Source organism: Larus michahellis, chromosome 7 (genome assembly GCF_964199755.1).
Source record: "Larus michahellis chromosome 7, bLarMic1.1, whole genome shotgun sequence".
In the NCBI taxonomy this organism is placed as follows: domain Eukaryota; kingdom Metazoa; phylum Chordata; class Aves; order Charadriiformes; family Laridae; genus Larus; species Larus michahellis.
In genome coordinates this window covers 20,246,524-20,269,980 of record NC_133902.1, presented here as the reverse complement: position 1 = coordinate 20,269,980, position 23,457 = coordinate 20,246,524, and the positions used below count along the sequence as shown (strand labels likewise).

Genomic DNA, 23,457 nt, shown 5'->3' with positions numbered 1-23,457 from the left:
TTTGTGCTTGCTTAATACCAACTCCTCCACCCCTCACACAGATCAAGGCAGTCAATACCACATAAGTCAAAATAATGTCCTGTAATAATGTTCCTGTAATGCTGCCAAAGCAGTAATAAAGTTCGAACAGAGGGGCATACAGTTTTCATTTTTTAAACAAAGTAATAACCTCCAAGAAGGGAAATGAGAAGTCAAAATTGAAGTGGCTTTTAAAATTCATTTTACCTTTTCTTGGTGCCATGTGATATTCCTAGAGTCTGCCTGGGTACAGTTAGGTGTGCTAATGTGTAACCAACTTTTGACTCAATTAGATGGAAATAGTAGAAAGGAACTCCCTATTCCCGTGAAATTTGGAGTCCGTTTTTAGACAAACTTCGGAAAAGTATCATAATATGCTTATTCAAATGTAATTGCTTATTCAAAATGTATCTCTGGCTATTCTAAACAAAACTGATTATTACAAAACAATACTTGGACAACAGAAGCCCTATCTCTGGTGGAAAACAATGCATATACTCTGATATTTAGATTCAGTGTTTGCTATACACAAATATTCAATGAAAATAATCATACAAACAAACCGAAGACTGCAATTTCCTGGAAAATCTTCAGCTCTCGGAGATCTGCAGAGAGGTGATGCTGTGGACATTCTGTGACTTCTCATGTTCTCATAATATGATGAATATTATCATATTCTCATAATATGATGAATTCAGTATGAAGTTGTTTCATATGTAGCAATTTGTATAAAACCACTTGGAAGCCCTGGATTGAGCATCTTACTCTGCAAATATTCCCAACATTTCCCCTCTGCTAGAACACTTCATTGATGATGGCTTTTATTAAGCTTTGAAAGTAGCTTACAAGTTCCTACAACAGGAACAGAAAGAAAATTTGGAGATGTGAAAGCTCCTTTCAATACTAGCCCAAGGAGATAGGAATGTGGAGATCCTACACACAGGGACAGAAAGTGTGAGGGACTGCAGGAGCATAAAATACACTCTTTTTTTTTGCTTCGCTACTTCCTACACCTTGTCCGTTGTTTAGCAGACAGAAACTTCCCTTCTAGTCACTCAGCCACAACACTTGTCCTCTTCCTTGCAGGAGGTGTGAAGGGAAGAGAGAGAAGACCCCGAAACAGCCCTGGGTTTGAGCAGAGCAGTGGCCAGCGCTCTTTAGCCAGGCTGTCCACAAAAGCAGGGCAGGAACTTTAGTGACAGTTTTGGGAATTTCTGCTGAAACAGGCATGTGTAATGAAACCCTTAAAAAATTGCAAGTGATAGCAATAAAGACTTGGTGTGATTTTGTGTTTTATGCAAGCAACAGAGGAGTCTGTCGGGAGATGCCAGCTGGTTCGTCCCACCGTTGCACCCCCCGCTGCCCCTGAGTGATACACACCTACCCTCCCTGCTCCATGCAGCAGCACCAACCAAAGCCACTCTGAGCTGGTGGCTGGCACGTACATCTTGCAGATCTAACAACAGACAACTTCAAAAGGGTGGGAGGCACACAGCAGCTTCAAGAACCAGTAGATGCAATTAAGTGGCTGATTTTATAGTTTTTCTTTTCTTCCTCTTTCCCTAAGCAGCTCTTCAAAGGCAGCTAGCTAGAGCAGCTGGAGCTTGCTATGAAAGACCAATTCCACCCACCCACCCACTCAGCACAAATCTGCCAATTACCATTCAATTAGACTATTTTAAATATTCGGAGTATTTGGAGTTTGTTTCCTACTTTCAAGAAACACTGGTGTTTGTGATAAAGCAAGCTGCTTATAATGGAAAGGGATGCTTTCATGTAAACTGAAAGTCTCTCCCTTGTGCAATATTCTGCTTAAATGCCAATCTGCTTATAAACAGGTGGTATAGAGTAATGCATTATACACACACAGGTTGCCATTAAAAGACAAGCATTTAGCAACAGTTGCCACACGCTGCTACCTGGAGCACTACTTAAACTCTGTAGCTATAGAACTAGCGCTACTTGGTAATATCTCTATACATGAGCATGGGAACCTGTGCCACTTGGTGGGTGACTTTCACCCTGTAACTGCTATATAAAGGGAGGGAGATACTCAGTAAAACAAGATCAGAACTTTGGCAGGGACGGAGTTGGGTTTGGGGTTGGGTATTTTTTGTTTATCTTTTTGAAGAATATATTTTTCACCGCAGAGAGATGCCCATGTCAGAGGTTCAGAAACTGTTAATGCTGGCTTTTGCAGTGCCCTCCTTTCCGTGTCCGCCACTCCTAAAGATCCCTGGCTTTGTAGCAGTTGCTTTGCTAGGTCCCTGGATTAAGCTCTGGCAGCCTAAGGGGTTCTGTCCTTCACGGCATTATTTATTCGTACTAGCTACGTATGCTTGTGTTTGTTACTTACTTTTTATTCAGTGAACTCAACTGTTAGAGGCATTGTATTTCCATCAAATGCCGCACTGCCTGCCTTTCAAATCTGTTTCAAGGGCATTTGGAAACTGACAAATCCCTTCTGAAAATGCTGCTGAAGATATTTATTAGGAAAATAAACTGATTCCCTTTATTCAAAACAGAGTGTTCCGGGTTGAGGAAAAACATTAGTGGCAACTTCAAGCAGTTCAGCTTGCCGTACTAATGCAAAACAAGTTCATTATATCACTGGATTTCATGTACTCCTCCATCTTCAGGTACATACGCTTGGGAAAATCTGTTTTTTAGAATCAGTTTATTCTGTGCCTATATATGTCTTTCTATTCCAGGTAAATAAATAAATTCTGGCCTGACTAGAGATTCCCTAATAGTAGGAAAAGGAACCTCCACGTATGCTGAACAAAAGACGGTTGCGGGACTTTCTGGCTGTCTATATTCAGCTCTGATATACGTTTCCTTTCCAACTGAGATATCCATGAAACTGCTGCTAAAATGCACTGCTGCAAGCCCTTGAAGTGTGTTCCACACGGAAGGAGCTTTCACAAAACTGTTTAGTTATTTGTGGCTTTTTACCAAAAAGAACAGCTTTTCCTCCTGACTTTGCCGCGGTGACACCGGTGGCAGGGAAGGTATTCTGTACTGAGACCACCTCTCTGCAGAGGCCCCGCTCCCTGGTCTCCAAACGTACATTTAAAATGTTAATTGAACTTCAAGTAATAACCTCAATGAAAGGTTATAATTTAACAAACTGCAATAACAAATGTCTTCAGCGCATACTTTCTGGAATGCCATTTTCTCCGTAGGTAGTTTCCCATTTAGATGTACACCAGAAATGATACACTAGCTATTCTGAAAGTTGGCTTTCAGCATGAATTAGTCACTTCCCTCTTTTCTTTTTGCCAGCATACATAAATATACTGCTGTTACTCTGGCCTTCTGTAGAGCAAAATCCTTGTGCTTTGAAAAAGCACAAAATATCTTGGGGGAGTAACTGGACAAAACACAGTTAGCTCACCTGTGTCTTGGTACTGAGGCCTAGGGGTTTGATTTACACGCATTCATTATTTACACATAATCGTCTCCTGTTACCAGAGCATCCTCTGGGCTTTAGAAAGCTTTCCACGAGCTTGTATCTACATTACGTCCAGCTCTCCTGATTTTTTACTAACCGATGGCATTTTTACTGTGGGAAAGGACTCTGTCCTCCCTCCCACTCTGGCGGAAGACACCCTGCTTCACCAGTGTGGCGTCCCAATGGGAACAGGACTGGTCTGCGCAAGAGCCTGTTTTGGATGGTCCAGTTGGAAACACCGGTGTGTACATCTGTAGCATTTTATGTAATTTAAGTGCGGCGTAACTGAGAACTGGTGGAAGGTTGGGACTTTTGGGAGAGACTGCAAGGATCTGAGGAACGCCTATTCTTCAAAACTATCACATAATTACTTCAGAATAAAATAGCCAATCGTTTGACCTGAGTATAAATTTCCAGATAAGCCACTATGTGTAAAAACGATCCTTTTCTAATATTGCGACTACTGGTACAAAAAATGAGTTACTGCCCAGTGAAGAATTACAAGGCCACTACTGAGCATTAAATCAATGCGCTGGCTTCCCGTCACACCTCACTCCGCAGCTGCAACAAATGGCCGTACAAAAATTCACCTACAGCACTTGCCAGCAACTCCAAACACAGGCTGTTAACACCCAAAGGAGAACAAAGTTTATCACTTATACAAAACTCCACGCAAATATCAACTTACACTTGTCGTGAAACACACTTCAAGAGTACACTATGTATGCTGAAGGGAACGTACATGTATCCACGTGGCCGATTTTCTCCTATACCAATTTAAAAAAGGAGCTTTTGGCCTTAAACTAGTCTGATATATACATTTCTACTAAGCTAAGTTTCTACCAAATTATTCCCATTTCTGCAATATTTTAAAGAAGTACCTCTTTAGAAACTGTATTACTTTTTTTGCTAGGCATGTGGAAAACTTGCAGTAGAATATGGCCCAGCAAACTCTCAGTTATCAGGGCCGATGAGGTAGCAGGTTAACCTAAACAAAGCAACTCACAAAGACAGTGTAACGCAGAAAATGAAGAAAGGAAAAGAAAATAATGAAGCCAGCACGGACTCCCATCAAGCAAATACATACTCTCCAGAGATAAGTATGTCAAACCAAGCTCTATTGCTTCCAAACACACCTGCACCCAGGTAAGGTCAATCACGGCCTGGATTGTCTGCACCAGCAGAAGAGAAAGCGGACTTCAGAAGCAACCGTGCAGCTGGCTAGTCCATTTTCTGGTCCTTTAATTAAAATGCAAAGAGCTGGCTAAATGGTAAACATTTAATTAGATTTGTCTCTATGTTTCAATATTAATAAAACACATGACAAATGCATTAAGAGCCAGCTAATTGGGGGCTCTGCAAACGTAGCTGTAAATGAGCAATTATAACACAATTGGGGTGTGGTTCCCCCCAGGGGTTGTTGCAGGACTAACGCTTTTTAATATTCCAGCCAAAGGTTTAGAAATTATTAAAAGATCACTCACATCAAATGTCTTTTATGTGGCCAAACATAAGATTGCATATTTTGGAATAAAAGCATACAGGCTACATTTTCTGGAAAACAGGGGGTCTCTAAAACGTGCAGGTGTCAGAACTGCCTGAATACCAGGTTCCTCATGTGAAGCTGAAACACAAAGGACACAATTTTTACATCTACAGGATGTTGGTTAAATCAGTAACAAAAAGCTATACGTGCTTTGGTTTCTGCCTTCTAAAAGCATATTGAAAAATATTTTACATTGACAAGCAACGAAAATTATTCTGGGGCTGGAAAGAAATTCCTCACTATGAGAGACGTGAGCCCCTCTACCTGTTTAGCTTACGAAGAAAAGCTCAAGAGGTGAGCTGACTACACGCTACCTGCCGTTTCTGCAGGGAGAAACTGCTGGCTGCCAGAGAGCTCTTTGAGCTAGCTGGGCAAGGCGTAAGATGCAACGACATCTGCAATTTAAAACAGTGTTCAAATTAGAAATAAAGGCAGCTAGCGTTATTTCTTCTAATGCTAGGGAAGTAACCAGCTTCTTGAGGGACGGCTGCACTTCTGCAAAACTTCAGCGCAGTGCCAGGAGAGCGTACAGGGAACCGGAGCCCCGCGCTCGCCCATCCACCGGCGGCAGCAGCTCCAGCCACACTGGGGCTGCGGCTGCTTCTCAAACTCAAAACTGCGGTTAGGAAAGTTCCTGAGCTCAACGCCAGGCAAGAGGATGATAATTCAGGGCCTCCGCATATGGGAAATCAGAGCTAATGATGTTTCAAGGCTTCTTTTGCCCTTGGAAAATCTATGAATCATTAGGTAAAAAAGAGGGAAGTCATTTAAAGGAGCGTTTCCTTGGAATACATCATGGGATTTATTGAATCACAGGTACACAGCTGAAGACCAAGCCTTTTCTTCCAACGTATCACGTAACAATGTAGACACACTTCTGTCCAGCTCAGAACTTGGGTGTTTTTACATTACCGGGTGCAATCAGATTCAAAGCAATGACAGAGGAGTACAATGTTATGAACAGCAGTTAACTGAAGTTGTTCTGCTTGAAAAAATATCTTGCCAAAAATTCCAGCTTTTTGCACAGCTGACAGGGGCTCAGTTGAAAAGCCAAATCAAGTCAAGGGAAATTTTTCCACAGATCTCACTGCACTTCAGAGTCAGAGCAGAAATTTCAGTTCAGGAGAATACTTTAAAATGGGCTTTATTTTCACAGGGTTCAGTTTCCACAACTCTGGGCACATGCCAACTTGCAGTACTGCATCTTTCTTGAATAATTTCCTGAAAAGCAGCCATTTTTTTTTAAACTTGAAAATGGAAAGTAATTTTTTAATCTTTATTACCCAAACAGTTACCAGCTCCATCATGAACATGCACCCATATAATTTCAGTATTTGTAAATGCGTTATTGATTTATTTGAACCTATGCTATTAGCTATGCAAGCGACCTTAATGCAGTAATTCCTTCCAGCTTTTCTGTGAAACAAAATCTCCAAGTAACGGTCCACTGAAAATTCTGATTTAATACTACAGTCCTTGTCAAATCCTGCAAGACAGTTCCCCTGGCACAATGAGGGGCTAGTCCAGAGCCTGCTAACAACAAACCCACGGAGAACAGTGAGGACCCAGATCAAAGCAGACGGGTTTTCACTGGGCTTTCCCTAAAGCTGGTCAGAGAGGAGTTGCTTACCAACCTAGAAGCATTTTAGGCAAGAAGTGTAATCCTTATTCCCTGCTTTATTTCCTGCACCATCGCTGGGAACCGCCACTCAGGTTTCTAGCTGCAAAGGGCAGAGCTCTACCTCTTCAGTTAAGATACTAAATCCAACAAGTGGTAACAGGGGAATATGCTCTTGCAAAGAGTGGCTTTAGCATGCTTGGCTAATGCTTGAATTCATGGCTTATTTTTGGAAGGAGAGAAAACAGATCTTCAGCATTGCAGAAACAAATTCAGTAACATATACCTAACGGGGAAATTTTGTTCCTTAGAGACTTAAGCACTTTTGAGATTCCCACTGCAAGGTGCCCAGCTTAAAAACCCCAGGCTGATAGCGCTGATTTCAGGTAAATGAAAAGGGCTGCTTTCAAATTACAATTAATTTTAAAAGCTTCAGCTACAAGATACCAGTATAGGAAGGCTCTGCAAGCAGTAAATACTAGTAATATTTCAGCATCTGAGTCAAAGGCAGAGACGTATCTGTCCTGGGAGAGTTGAAGTACGCGTGGTCCCTGGTACAACATTTATTACATTGCAGCGGCACACGCTGAGCTCTGCGCCGGCAGCCACTGGCTGTACTCAGCTGAACAGGGAGACCGTGTAATTCAAAAGCTTCTAACACAAACTTTTCTGCATGCATTTGATCAGAACACGAAGCAATGGGTAGAACGCATTTCAGGCTAAAGAAAAAGAAAAAAGGAGAAGCAGCACTTAGGATCCATACATCTGCAGGATTTCTATTATAGTAGTTAAGATGCCATGGCTTTTTCAACTGGCTTCTTAACGCTGATGTGACAATGAAAGCCTGCGAAGAAGGGAATCAGAAAAGCTTTATTCCCAGAGTTCACTGGCCATATTCTCTTCTGTCTAGCACTGATGTAAATGAAGGGGATTGCCAGAGTTGGCAGATCCAAGGTATGAAACAAGTACAGAGGCAGGAGACTGATTTTATTTCAAAGCATCTTCATTTCACTCCGCCCTTTTGTCTTCCTCCTCTGCTGATTGCCTTGGAGCAGCAGGGAAGGTTGCAAGTGAAATTATCTCTGAAGTGGGACCACTATCAGCTCTTCTCTCTGGCTGGGGAAGGGAGCACACCAGCAGCTTGCAGTGCCGGCTGGCTCGCGGGGGCAGAGCAGGAGGTGCGGGGCTGAGCCCTGAGCACACACACACCCGCTGAGGCACAGGTGCCCCCAGCATGGCACTGCATTTATACCAACCTGCTGGAGTCCACTCTGCCATCGGCGAAAACCCAGCAAGCCTTGGGCTCTTCTCTGAAGGTGGCCCCTGTTCTTTCGGACATGTAGACACCTTGGGGGAGATTTCATGTTCGCTACTGACTGTTGGAAACAATGCTAGCGATGCCAAAACACCAAATCGTGGCTTAGGCTTTAGGACCTGCTGGAATGATGAAGTATCTGATTCTGACACTCACGGCAGGTCACAGCTTTTTGTCCCGAAATATTCTCTGCCAGGGAGCACTACTGAGGTTGTTACAGTGAAACAGCCCTAACAATTCCTGGGGCATAAGCTACCCTCCAGTACTGCCAGTCACAGCTAAACATGGCCCATAAGCCGATGCATCTACCCAGGTCTTACATGATCACGCATTTACACAGACTTTCCTAAATTACTACTAGTATGGACTTTGTTATGCTTGACACAGAAGGTTTGGTTGGTTTACTTTCCCAGATTGATGGAGCCTCTCTGACAGACCTTCTCCCCCTCCTGTAAAGGTTTTTAGATGAGCAGTAAAACCCACTCATTCTTTTCAAGATATGCTGACATGGAAAGTCCCAGAGGGCTTTCCTTGACATCTCTTGCATTTAGGATATTCTCGGTAATGCCAAGCAACGTGTACTTACTCAGTTCCAATGGACTTCACCAAGATTTGCATTTGATGGGAGGCACCTGAGACTTCAGGCAATTTAATACAGTCATGTAAAATAAACAGTAAATACATACACATGCTGGATCTAAAAAAGCATGAGTCGCAGTCTATGCAGAAAAGTACCAAAGACTGAGTATCATTTGCAGCAGCGGAAAACCAGCACGGCTGGGCCCAGCACGCACCCACAGTGCCCAGAAGATTATGAAAAGTGACATGTGAGCCAAATTTGAGAAGTATTTCCCTTATTTAATGATACTCTATACTGATTTCCATTCTAGGGTTATAATTTAATGTTCATTTCTCCAAGTCTGTTCTGCACCAGCACAAAAAACGTGTCTTAATTCTTTCGTAAACTACCAGTGTAGCACATTCTTTTTCTCCTACCTCTTGACAGGTAGTAATAAGGTTCCACCTTTGAGTGATTTCATTTGAGGGCTTTACATAGATATATATTTACACACACACCCCTATGCATGTGTGTGTAACACATGCACGCACACACACGGAGACAGCTATTTAACTTTAGTCTATTTTAAATGATGATTTCTGTACCTGAATTGTTTCCCAAAGCCTTAACACCTTTGTTAAACCATTTTAGCCATTTCTTGGCTTTCTGTATAACAGGGTTTAGATTTTCACCTATGTAAATTGTGAAGACAGAAATGGTTTGGATTAGCTAATTTAATCAAATTTCACAGGATTTAGGAATGGTATTGAGGTGGAATCCAGTTTCTTGTTTGTTAAATGAAATACAGTCCAACTGCACTCTGCTCCATCCCAAATAAGGCAAAATAAAGTAAAATTTGGGTGGCTATCTTAATGAAGCTGCCTTGGTACATAATCAAATGATTGAAATAATGCTGTTTATCAGGTTTATCAAGCACAAATGGCAAAGCGCAAGTTGTTCCTTCCCTGTGTTTCAAAACAACTCAAAAGAAACGAAAAAATCATAGAATCACAGAATTATAGAATCATTTAGGTTGCAAAATGCCCTTGGGATCATCGACTCCAACCATCAACTCCACTCTACAAAGTTCTCCCTTACACCATATCCCTTAACACCACATCTAAACAAGTCAAACACATCCAGGGATGGTGACTCCACCACCTCCCTGGGCAGCCTGTTCCAGTGTTTGACCACTCTTTCTGTGAAGAATTTTTTCCTAATGTCCAGCCTAAACCTACCCTGCTGTAGCTTGAACCCATTCCCTCTTGTTCTATCACTAATTACCTGTGAGAAGAGCCCAGCACCAACCTCTCTACAGTGTCCTTTCAAGTAGCTGTAGAGAGTGATGAGATCTCCCCTCAGCCTCCTCTTCCTCAAACTAAACAGTCCCAGCTCCTTCAATCGCTCCTCATAAGATCTATTCTCCAGGCCCTTCACCAGCTTCATTGCCCTCCTCTGCACTCGCTCCAGCACCTCGATATCTCTCTCATATTGAGGTGCCCAGAACTGGACACAATACTCAAGGTGTAGCCTCACCAGTGCTGAGTACAGGGGGACAATCACCTCCCTCCTTCTGCTGGTCACACTATTTCTAATACAAGCCAGGATGCCATTGGCTTTCTTGGCCACCTGGGCACACTGCTGGCTCATGTTCAGCCGCTTGTCAATTAGAACCCCCAGGTCCTTTTCTGCCAGGCAGCTCTCCAGCCACACTTCCCCAAGCCTGTAGCGATGCACGGGGTTGTTGTGGCCCAAGTGCAGGACCTGGCACTTGGCCTTGTTGAAGCTCATACCGTTAGCATTGGCCCATCGGTCCAATCTATCCAAGTCTCTCTGTAGAGCCTCCCTATCCTCATGTAGATCAATACTCCCGCTTAGCCTTGTGTCATCTGCAAATTTGCTGATGATACACTCTATGTCCTTATCAAGGTCATCAATAAAGATGTTGAACGGAAATGGTCCCAACACTGAGCCCTGAGGGACACCACTTGTGACCGGCCACCAGCTGGATTTAACTCCATTGACCACCACTCTTTGGGACCGCCCACCCAGCCAGTGCTTGATCCAGCAGATCGTATGCTCATCCAGGCCATGAGCCGCCAGTTTTTCCATGAGAATTCTATGGGGGACAGTGTCAAATGCTTTTAGAAAGTTTAGATAGACAATGTCCACAGCCTTTCCCTCATCCAATAATCAGGTCATCTTGTCATAGAAGGAGATCAGGTTCGTCAGTTAGGACCTGCCTTTCATAAACCCACGCTGATTAGGCCTGATCCCCTGCTTGTCCATTATATGACTTGTAATGGCACTCAAGATGATCTGCTCCATGACCTTCCCTGCTACCGAGGTCAGACTGACAGGCCTGTATTTCCTGGATCCTCCAATCCTGGATCCTAAAATGTTTTAAGAAAGCTGGACTTAGGTACATACATTCTTTCATCTTGCTATGGGAGCTGATAGTTGTCTTTATTACTTTCAGGGTGAGATTCCAAAAGTACTTAGCACTGATCTTGTACCGATTCCTCTGGAGTCACCACTGAAACTTTTGTTAGCTCAAAAACATAGAATTGATGGTGGTTGCTTTTTTAAAGGAGCTTATTACCTTGGTGTTGCAGAAGCATTTGTCTTGAAGAACTGGCAAAGGTTAAAAGAAAACCCAATAACAGAACAAAACAGAGTAACAACCAAGTCGTTTTCTTGTTGAAGCAATGACTCATAAAAGGGTACAGGCATTCCCTAACCTTCAAAGGTTTTATCAGTCCTGCTTAGAACTGATCATCACTCGTGATGAGGTTTTTTACTATGCAAATGAGATAGCTGGCTGCATTACAACTCTGTCAGGTTTCCAGCCAGAAGGCAGCCGAGCCGAGCCTCAGCTCCAGGGCTGGAAGCTGGAGGAGCAGTGGAGTCTGGCAGGCTCCCAGAGGAAGCTGTTTCTCAAGTAGCTGTGCTCTGGTTTTGAGCGCAGCAGGTGTGACATACAAAAGCAAGTTGGCCTTATATAAAATATATTATTCCACAAAGCACTTGGTTAAAAACAAGTTGTTGCTTAGAAATTATGGGGACTCATCAAAGGGTCTTTACCCAGAGTCTAATTTTTTTCCCCTGAATTCCTAATATACAGCTAAAGAACTGAAGTTGTTTCTTGGCTGTAGCCGAAGTTAAAGAGACAATCCGTCATTTATACATCCTTGAGGGACACCCTGGGATATGGTAAGCAATCCAGAATGTCCCTATATCCAGAATGCTCAGAGCAACGTGTCTGCTGCGGTGTCACTTCTGACATCAGATATAAACTTCCCCCCAGCCTGAATTTCAATCCCGAGGGTACTGTTTAATAGCATGTTATTAATTTTGAATGCACTTTACTATAATATAGAATATTTTACATAAACACTTTATATCACTGTCACCACCATTCACTAGAATTCACTATTGCTGCAAAAATCATCAAAATACTATCAAAAGTGACTAACCCTAGGGAAGAGAAATAGAGAAATGGATCAGACAAATTCATCAAAGTAAACAGACACTCCAAGTTTGAAATTGAGAGCATTAAAATAGAGAGAACATATTAAAACCAGAGAAATATTGGTTATATTGTAAAGAGCATCCCATCCTCTGCAAATTCTCTCTCTTTCTTCGCAGATATACACAAGACAACAGGATAACTATTTCTTTGAGGTTCATTTCTCATCTAAAGTCAGAATATCCGTGAGCTTGTACCGTAATTACTCCAGCAGCTAATTATGATGCCATAGACAGACCGTTGTGACTCAAGGAACAGCCTGAGCAGCAGGAACAAATGCAAAGCAAACAATAACGGTTGTGCTTCCAAGGCAGCACAGTGGCTTTAGTGATAAATAGAAAAAAGAATATGCAGAAGAGAGAAAACAGATGAAAGGAATTTCTGAAAAGATACGATTTTCTCAAATACTCTCTACAGACAAAGTAGAGATTAGACTAAGTGTTTGTACAAGCAGTGTACAAACTTTGAAGAATGTAATGAAAAATGCAGGAAAAATTTACAAATACAATTCTCCGTAACAGAGGATCAAGGAAGACTTGTGTCCATATTTATACTGTTTCATGCTGAGTGGAGACAACAAGGCTAAGAACAAAACCGGTACTTACATCCCGAGCTGCCATTCGTTGGAACCAAAGTGAAGTTGGAGGCCCAGGGGTTACGCACGATGTCCTGCCAATGAATGGTGTCTGCGAAGCAAAGAAATTTGTTCTGGCCAACATACACGCCTCCGTTCAGTATTTCTGCATAAAATAACATGAGAACATACTTGTAAAACTTTAGACATACAGCTGATTGAATCTCTTGCTGCTTTGTGTACTGGAGAGAGAGGGCGTGAAATTTAAATGCAAAAAATTCTCACTGCAATCTCACTTAATACTCTGAAAACTGGAGGGCAAGTAGGCTTATGGTATTTGTAAACACGAACCATTTATTCGTATGCAGAAGAAACCTGATGAGGACAGCCACACAGCCGCTACATGATTACTGGGTTTACCTGTTGTTCCAGTGTAATCAAGTATGGAACAGTACTGTTATTTGTGGGTGAAAAACCTGCAAGACTTACCTGACTTCAAAAACACAAGCAATCAACCACACTACACTGTATTTCATTAATACATCTGAACACCTAAAACATACACTAAACTAACGTGCTCCACTGGGGTAGGAATTTTCTAAGCCCACAGTACATGAGAAGGGTCCAGTCACCACCGTGTCCGGAAAAGCATGTTTTCTGGCCAGACTGTGCTACCGTAATACCATGATCCAAATACTCAAATAATATATATGACCCAAAATCTCAACTACTATGATCCAAAACTACCGTTGGCATGCCTTGCTGGAAGCTTTGTGTCAATAGGAGATGGTTTCTGAGCAGATGAAAGTTGAGTGGGTTTTTTTATATTTTCATGTTTATATCAGTTTGTTTAAAAAAATGGTTGATTTGTCAAATCTCAACATGAAAATGACTTTTAGCAATAACTTGCTTTAGCAATAACTTGCTTTAGCAATAACTTGGCTTTTTACCCTCTAAACTCTTCTTCAAATTCACAGTTTCGCTACTTAACCTGGCTCTCGTACTTCCAAAGCAGGGGACAATCCATGTGACCTTCATTAAAGTTAACAGGACCCACGCAGCTAAAACCTCTGCTCTGCTCAGTGTCAGAGATTCGAGCCTCAGCAAAGAAACGTTGAAGGTTAGTTACTAATGGCACCTTAGAATGACATTAAGTGGTGCTATACATCCGGGAGTGTCACACTTCTCACAGAGACATTAAGAGTAAATCTTGACTACGGTAGCAATGATTAAGGTCGTCTGATAGTCCTCATCCCCCAAGAAAACCTTTAAAAGCTTTAGTGTGAACGCTAATGTCTACAAACAACAAGGAAGGAATTACTGCATTATTTTTTTTACATTTCAGGGTTTACAGGCCACAGCATGTAGGAGAGGTAGCCCCCAAGAACAGAACGTATTAAATAAAGGTTCATCTGTAAATACATCCACCCACCATATTAATAAGTTCAGAGTATTACTATTTCTTAGAAACCTCTGGTTTAAAAGCTTGGTTTTTCATTGAAAAGGAGCTTAAAAATGAAAACAATAATAATAATCTTACACAGAAAAGAGTCCAGATTAGAGATACAGCAATGATCTGTCTGTATGATATTCTTATGATCCCTGAAAAAACCCATACAGCATCTGTTAGCAATTCTCCTCTGGGGAAAAATGGGACTTAGAACACTTGGAAAAATGACTAGTGATGATTTCTCTGTGTTGTCCCAGTTATACAGGATTACCTAATTCATTATGGCCCAGATTTTGATTAAAAATAACAACGAGTAAGCCATCAAAAACTGTAAAATCTACATTCATAGCTTCTTTAACACACACACACACGATTCCAAATGGTGTCACTATCAGTTGGTACATCTGAACACCTGCTACTGGCATAATTTCTGGGATTTAGAGCATTCACTCATGACAATACCTATAACATTTTCTTTTCTGCTAGGAACTTTGATGCATTCTAATATAGCAGGCAGCATCTCACTCTAAACCTAATTCTAATAGTTTCATTTTGTGGAGAAAGACTTTTTTCAGCATAAAAGTAACCATAAAGTGTCCCCTCTGTACTGTAAGGAAAGCTGACAGCTTTCCTTGTGATTTACTGAAAGCAAACATGGAAAATGTTCTGACTTCCCTCATCACTGAATAATAAGCGCTTTTCCTGCTGCCCTTCCCCAAAAATGCGATGTATTACCTGCCCTGCACTGTACCATTTTTTAGAGGTGACAGGATTAAAGTTTACAGGTCTATTCATGTGGTGAGACGCTAATAAACCTGAGTAATAATATCAAAGATGGGCTCTTACAGATATTAAATAACCCTGAGTTCAAAGTTTAGTACAATCCTTAAAATACTTGTGCTTGACTCTTTCTGCTCTGTGGGATCCAGACCCATTCCCTCTCTACCTCCCCGTTCCAAGCTGCTATGCTGCTTTTCCTTATGCCGAGCCCTCGGCGCGTGTAAACCAGCACAGATGCATTGGCTTCACTGACTTAAACTCAAATGCCTTTTGCACTTCTCTGCCCTCTCTTAGCAAGAACAATGCCTGGAAAGACCTAATAAACCCTCTTACATGTTAAGCAAATGAAGCTCAAGTGTAATCAATATACAATAGAGTTACTGTATAATGAACTCATCATCATAAAGCCATCATCTCATTTTAATTTACAGCGCTGAAAGTGAGAGATAAAGTTAAACAATAAGCAGGAGGAGAACGGCAGGCATCTCTGCCTATGCAGACCAGCTAGCAAAGGAAGCCAGGCAAAAAGAGCTTTCTTCTCCTGCTGCAACACCTGAGGCGTCTCTCTGCTGAACTCCTTCCGAGGCTGGAGCAGGAAAGAGAATGACAAGTCCCCTAGTGAATTCTGTGATTTCTACTGCAAAGAAAGAAGCCAGTTCCTGCCAAGGAAGCGCTAAAAAGGACTGCTCATGGTGGAATGTATTTTAAATACCATTTTGGGGAGAGTATTTCTGTCTTTTAAAACAAATTTTTGTGACATTGGAAAATTGTTAGTCTAAGTACAATGCTGCTGCCTGGGACGGGAGGCAGAGCACCCAGCTCTATCAGCTGCTGCCTGAAACACCTACTGAGCCACACTGGCAGCAAACGTTGCCCTTGGACTTCTATGCTGCTCAGGGACACGGAGTTACCAAAGGGGATTCTGAAGCACGTGTCCCACTAGCTTTCATGGGAAAAAAGTTCGTAAAGGTGTCAGCCAATTTTGGACACCTTCCTGTAAGGTACTGATGGCCACACTTAAGAGTACCACGATCTCCCACTTTGGCACAAGGGCTGCAGCTCCTCTGAACAAAGAAGTAGCTCCATGGTCTTTTGCCACTTGATTCTGAAGTGAATGCAAAATCTTATCATCTTCCTTATCAGAGCTACTTTACTGGCTTAAAAGCAGTATAATTCTGTAACCAAAATTATATGAAAATAAATCAGCAAGTGCGCTCACCACTGACTTCTGTCATTATTTTCCTTATTGCTGCCAAATGATTGTGGGAAACTTATATCTGCGTATTACTAAAATTCTATTAAGTGGCTATTTATTCAGGAAGCTAAATCAGAAATGTTTTATCCATTATATCTGTTATTTTCTGGCTTCCATTAGCCCAGTGATGAAGCAGAACCATTACCACATAACTCGGTATGCACTACCACATTACTCTGGCAACCCACGATATAATACTTGCGATACTAACAGGAGAAATGGAAACATACAGGTCTCTGGCAACATGAAACACAAGTATCTTACACTTTCCATAAAGTGCCATGGAACACAGATAGATACATCACACACAGTTTATACTTAGTCTGCTAAATTCTTAAAGGGGCTACGTTCGTAACATCTATTCTAACAGAATGAGTTTGACTGGAGTCAGTGAAAACGTATCACCAGCCAGCAGAAGGTAAATTCACTGTAAATAAGGCAAGGGGACACTAGCTCTCCAAGTGTGCTGTCTGTGGAGACTGGAGACGGAAAGAACTCTTCTTCATCCATCTGTTAAAAGGGCATTTTCTTCAGCTGACTTTTTCTTGTGTACAGTGTAATCCCTCATGGTCTGTTGTCTCATTTCTAATGTGGATTAAATTGGCAAAACATGTTTACATTCTGCAACGTATCCTGAAGTGCAAGTAACTCATGTGTGTTGACATGCAGTGGGGGCTGTAGGCACCTCTTTAGCAGTAGAATCTAGTTCTGAAACAGTTATAAAATTGTTTATAAAATTGCTGTTGCTATTCAAGGTTGCAAATTAAAAGCTCTTCTCTGGTGCTGTGAAGCCAGCTGGCACGAGGAACTGGAAGGTGGCATAGCGAGAGGGAAAAGAACTAGCTCTGAAGTGGACAGAGAAAGGCAAAGGAGTTAATTAAGAAAAACTGTGGGACATGTCCACCGTAACCACTTCAAAATCAAAACAGAAGATATCTTATACCTTCCAAGTTGATTGTCTGCTAAGGAAACAGCTGTCTTTTACACTACACCATATACAGCTACACTCTGCACACACGTATTACACAATGCATGCTGATGACACCTTCACTTCCAAGGTCAGCCTCCGTTAGAGCTGAAGCATCTCTGTATGCTGACAGTGCTGCGCCCTCGCCATCATCGCCCAGGTGATGGGGATTTGTTGTCAGACACTGTATCACTCTCAAAACACTGTCATATTTCACCCAAGATGTTGAATGCATTATCTGAAAATGGCTTTGGCCTGGAAATTTCATGCCAAACCAAGTCTTTTGATCTCTTACCACAGCTGATTGCTGATGACCCACTGGGAAAGCACTTCAGGTCCATCACTAATAAGCTACGTCTTAAAGGGTAATGAGAACTGGGTGCTTTAGGAGACAATAGCTCATCCATCATCAATCAAGATCTGAAGTTTTTATACAGATGATTTAAGAAGAGTTGGACTGTGTAAAATTGAAATGTCACATTTGTATTGGGAGATGGGGGGAGCTTGGTAATGAAAATGAGAGTTTTAACCTTCTCCATTTCAGCTCAATGACCATACTCAAAAGCTCATGGATGTGGAATCTGTGTACCAGCTAGAAGCCCCAGACAGCCTTCGATCTCAATTATACAATTTCAAGTAAAGATTATTTGGGTCATTATTTGGGTCATTAGCTGGAAGTCAGTTTCAAGGCTTGATGGTAACAGCAAGATATTCTTTACTTCTATCAAAAGCAATCAGTGTTATGTGCAGCCTGTGGGTCTGTACTTCCAGCTGCTCAATATCTAAGAATGCTGGATTGTAGCACCTGAGCATAAATCTTCTAAACCTGGCTACCTATTTTGCTGCTTAAATAAAAATGGAGTCATTTGATTACCTTTCACTGAGTTTGATGGGGTACCCTTTTCACCATTTCACCACAAATGTGTGTGAAGATGGGCCCACAGGGTCCTTGCGAGTCATTCAGCTACTTCATCAAAGGACAACAGGCTCTGGTCAAGTCTTTCTTTAGTGATCTCCCAAAAGTGAGTATCTGTTTCATGAACGTGTTCAGGCACAGTAAACCAACCGAAAGAAGACATTTCTATCTGCTCGGATTACTCCTCTGCCTGCGCATGCCCTGAATTCTTCCTTCTCACAGCCGTATTAAAATTAAGACATCAAATCATTTGGCTGGTTACTTTGTAAAAGGAATAAACACTGCAAATTATCCCAGCTCTTTGCGGTAAACACCAGAGTTACAACACACGTTCCAAGGAAACGGTCTCTCTCCATAATCCAGCTAGACTGACTTCTCCCGGTGGCTGCTGAATTTAACCCATCTTGCAATGATCACAGCAGCCTCCGTCTACTTGGATTTTGATTCCCCAAAGTGCTTAGGCCCAGGTTTATGTTTAAATCATCTCCTTCCCCTCCATTCTGGAGAAGGCTTCCTGCTCCTGTAATAATTACTCTGCTTTGACGATGGAGAACAAAAAGATGTACTGATTCCAACCAACACTACTTTCGTTAACCATACACCTGCCCATCAGTATCACACATCCTTGATGTTAATTAACAGGGTAGACAAAAAGCTGTACGACCAGCGTTAGCTCCAGCATTTCCTTTGCGGATATGAACTGCACAAGCAGCAGTAGCTGTTTACGATGTTACCCACCTCATTTGTTTGCTTCTTTTCCCATCACTGGCTTTTGAAAGCTGTTTGACCCTGTTGACTTTGCAGGTGAGGAGCTTTCATGTAATATGTTGACTCTGTTACAGGGATATTAATTTTCAGAAGAAGATGCTAATTGCCTCGTTTCTTTGACCAGTCAAATTCTGAGCCTGATGTTAGCAGCCAAGCGCTTGATTTACTGTTTTCTTAATATAATTTTGGGGGGTGACAGGTATATTAACAGATATAAAACAACACTTTAACAACCCATATGGCTTCCTGTGGGTTTGTCCAAACCAGGGAGAGAGGCAGAAAAGGGCCTGGCGGTCCTTATGGGTGGTAAGATGGACGTGAGTCAGCAGTGCACCCATGCAGTGATGAAGGGTCATCACACCGTGGGCAGCAGAAGCAGAGCCAGCAGGCGAGGGAGGTGATGATGCCCATCTGCTGGGCACTCCTGAAGGTGCATCTGAAGTACTGGGTCAATTTTGGGCACCCCAGTGCAACACAGTTGTTGCCAAACTAAAAGAGAGTCCAGAAAAGAACCACTATGGTGGTTAGAGGCTGGAGGACTTGTCACATGAGCAGAGGTGAGAGGACTTGGGCTTCCTAGACTGGAAGAGATGACTGGGGAAGGGGGACACCTAACTGCAGACTGCCTCTACTTAAAGGAGGGCTATATGGGAACACAGAGCCAGACTCTTACCAGAAGTGCACAGCTTAACGACAAGAGGCAATGGGCCAAAGCTGTAACATGGGAAACACTGATTAAACATCAGGAAAATATTCTTCACAGCAAGAGTGGTTAAGCACAGGAGCAGACTGACCAGAGAAGTGGTGCTATCTCTATCTGTAGAGATCTCCATAAACAATGAAAACCTGATCCTTGTCTGAAGTTAGTCCTGCTCTGAGCAGAAAATTGGACCAGATGACCTCCAGATACCCCTTCCAACTGAAGTTATTTTGTCCTGCTATGATTATTAATCATCTACTACCACAGTACTTACAACACTCCATAAGTAATCCATTCTCTCCATTTTTATAAAAGCATACTTCATTTTAAACTTTTATCTACTGATAAGCATTTGGTGATGCAAAACACCCAGCTGGAAAATAACATGTATTTAAAAGCACGTCACGTGCGTGTGTGAAGAAGTGCTACAGTATTCGAAATACAGAACCTATGCCACCGTCGCTGCCCCCCGTTTAATGCAAAGGGGACATCTGAACTAAGAACCATTACAGCTTCCAGTATGAAAGAACTGTTGCCCTTCGATCTTTTGATTTTTCTCAGCAAAAAGAAAATTGTATTCATTTAAGTCACCGTAATGAATCACTGATGAGTTTCAAATTACTGGCTATGGGGAGCATGACACATCACTAGCTCACCCGAGAAGGCACGCTCTGGAGCTCAGTAAGAGCGGCAATATGCCAGCAGTCAGAAATGAGCAGTCATTTCATTCACAGGAGCCAGGAGTTAACATTCAGGTAGCACAGCTCTACCTGATGGGGATATGTGCGTCCCAGTCAGCAGCAACCCACGTTCAGGAAGAGGTGAGCCATTTCTGCAGTGCATTGGGATGTGCCTCTTCAGTGGGTCCTCTGATAACACGCCATCATTTGGTAGTGCTTACCTTTCAGTGTTCCGAACCCCAGACCTCTGAGTATGGATTTCTGCAAGGAATCACCACTGTGGGCATCTGATTATTCAAAAGTTACTAAAACCTGCTGAATCCTAAACAAATCATCACTCCTCTGCCCTGCCCTTATTCTTTGGCAGAAAGCCAGCAGAAGGCACAGAAAGGGAGATGATGTGCAGCAGACTGGGTACACCAACAGGGCAAACAAAGTCTCCCCTGGTGTCCCAGTGGGCTCCAGAAAGTCTGGAGGCTCTGACAGACACCCCAGTACTGGAATTCATTTCTGCTGTCTGGACACCTTTAATGGTGAGCATCCTGTGGGACATAATCTGGTGCAATAACCCAAAGCAGCTGTATCAGTACTTGCCTTGCAGTCTTTCATGACACAGTCCCCGCTTTCTGTGTCAGGCATCCTCCAAATGTGTTCAGTGAAGACCGAACAGACCCCAGTGTCACTTCTTCTGCCCTCTTGAAATACTGCCAATGCCCTGCAGCCGCAAGAACTCCTTCATCTGTCACACTCATCAGCCTCTGCAAAGGTGCAGCAACAACAGACAACCAAGCCGCACTTGTGGCTCACCATGATGGTTTCACATTCATTTTTCCTCAGAACTTCTCTAGAGCTTTTGCTGTGATTGAAGCATTATCCGGATGAATGATTTCAGCTCCTGAGGGGCAGTATGTTTATTTGCCAGCCCTACAGCAACATGAGTGGCTTCTGGCAGAGTTTTGTGGTGCATCCAGGACATTGCCCTTGGCTGCAGTTTCACCCACAAACTCCACAGTCAAGGTTTCTTAGGGGTAATATTGCAGACTGATCCTTCAACCGTCCTCCTTCGCCTGTGACCAGCTGTTCTGCTAGTTCAGAGTCCTGGTGTATGACCAGGAACTACTGGACATGCTGGGACCTAAACCTTACTGTCCCATTGCTCCTACAGGGACTCATCCCACCTTCTTCCTTCCCTGATCTTAAGGGCAAACCAACAATCTGAAGAAACACGGGGCAGCGGTGGAGAGAGCATGAGCATCTTATTCCAGGCCAGAAAAAGTGGGAGCTGCTGCTTGGAGCCACCTAATAGATATGACATTCCCCGAGCCAAACCAGCTATCCACTGAAGACCACCTTACATTTCATATCATCTGTGTGGGCCAAATTTGATAAATGTCACTGGGAGTACTTATTTATACTGTTTCCCCTAAACTTTTTACAAAGTTCTCTACTCATAGGATGTTCATATCATTTCGCCACCCAGGATGAGGCTACAGACTTTGACTGATTCACTTCTATGTTGCCAAGACAGATACAAGCATTTTAAATGCCTCTCCTTGTCAGGACATTTTGCTATACAGTATTTTGATCACACCTGTAATGTTTCATGTCCGCTGGTGGCAGCCCTCAGTTTATCTTTTCCATCTGCTGAGATATGTAACTGTGAGACTACCGTGTCTCTCCTGGCATCAGCTCTTTATAAGAGACATCTTGCGAGTAACTATTGCATGGTAGTTTATCTGCCGTTGCTGCTGCACCCATTCCAAGCGGGCTTTTCATATGGAAGTCAAGCTGCAGTTGGAACAGGGCCCCCCTTCCAAGCGGGCTTTTCACATGGAAGTCAAGCAGCAGGGCCAGAGGCATCTGAATGCAGCAGGGTTTCCCTGCAGCATCCCCAGGAGCTTCAACTCTGGCATTATCTGGTGGTATATTTTTCAGTTCTTTTCATACAACCACTGACAAATTCCAGAAGCCTGCTTTCTATCCCAAGCACATCTGGCACTCAGGCCGCACACTTGGCAAACAGACTGATGGCCTTCTGTCTTGGAGTGTAAGTGTTTCAAGTACATCCTGATTGGCATCAACATGCAGAAATTCCTTCTCCCTTTGAAAAAAATAGTTAAGATCTGGATGTAGTGGTAATTTCCTCCATTTTTCTGAAAGGCTGTAAAAATTACTGGCTCCATAGAGCCCTTCTCTTTCAAAACTGTCATAATGTGGCTTGGAATAATCCTGGAAGGGTGCCCAGACCCACGTCCAGCTGCATCCTGCATTTCAGTACAAGCATTTGCATACGGGCTGGTAATTGGCATGCAGCTGGTTTTATGCCAGCTCCAGCAATTGCATAACCTAACTAATCGTTTTTCTGGGCTTGAAAGACGAGTCTGTGTCCGCTGAGCTTAAAATTTCTATATGGGATCTGTTCAAGTACGCTCTCACATTTCTATGCCACGTTGTTAACCTCTCCTGAGATACAGTGTCGACTCTTCGAAGAGGAATTTTAATTGAAATTTGTCTGAGGTGGGAAGTGCCTGTGCCTTTCCCTGGCTCTCCTGTACTGAAACAGTGCGAATGACATGCTGCAAATCCTCCTCCTGCACAGAGGACTGTGAAGTGACTCTTCTTCGGCTCCTACAAGGACCTTGGATTGCATTTGCCCTCCCAGCGCTGTGGCTGGGGACAGCCAGATAGCCAAAAGAAGGCCTGTAAACTGAGGAACATGCATGTTAGTCACAGCAATCAGTAAGGCCTTCTTTGGAAGCTAATGAGTTTGATAAAGTCTGAGCCTCAAGTATTCCAAATCATGTTTTTTCCCCTTTAACTGCTATAATTGCTAAGAGGTCACTATCGGTCTTGCTTCTTTCTTTTGCATGCGCGCTTCATTCAGGTTTCAAATCTGGCTGGATGTAAGGGAACCTGTCCGTGCTGCTGAGCCGCCAGCCCTGTGGAAACACAGGCAACGTGTTCCTGATTACTGTTCTCCCCCCTCAAAACTCGCGTGCCTTCTGTGATTGTCATGTTTGACCACATCCTTTTTGACTTTAATTATTCCCACTTTCTGTGCATCTATTATAAGGTAGTAGTGAAACAGTGGCAAGAGCTAAAATGTGGCTGTTACATTAAAAAAAACAAACAACAGAATTCAGGCCAATTTTCCCTAAACTATTAACCTCAAACCAGATGCTTAGGTGTGGCAAATAAGCACATGTGAATTCATGCCAAAATAACCACTTTGGATAGTGGGAGCTAAAGGAATGGGTGACAAGGTCCTCAGCACATGAGACAGTTCAGGATTAGTTCATTCACTTTTTTTAAGACTACCGTCTCTCCT

General features: G+C 42.7%; 1 protein-coding gene across 13 annotated transcripts in view; it reads right to left on the bottom strand.

Moving 5' to 3' along the window:
• The window catches only part of ERBB4 (erb-b2 receptor tyrosine kinase 4), a 630,732-nt gene that overhangs the window by 199,645 nt on the left and 407,630 nt on the right, over positions 1–23,457 (bottom strand). For all 13 annotated transcript variants that reach the window (XR_012588529.1, XR_012588530.1, XR_012588533.1 and 10 more), the window contains exon 4: positions 12,645–12,779. Coding sequence is in view for 7 of the 13 variants with exons in the window: in XM_074596229.1 (XP_074452330.1) it covers positions 12,645–12,779 (135 nt within the window). In the remaining 6 variants the exon portion in view is untranslated. The remainder of the gene's footprint in view (positions 1–12,644; positions 12,780–23,457) is intronic.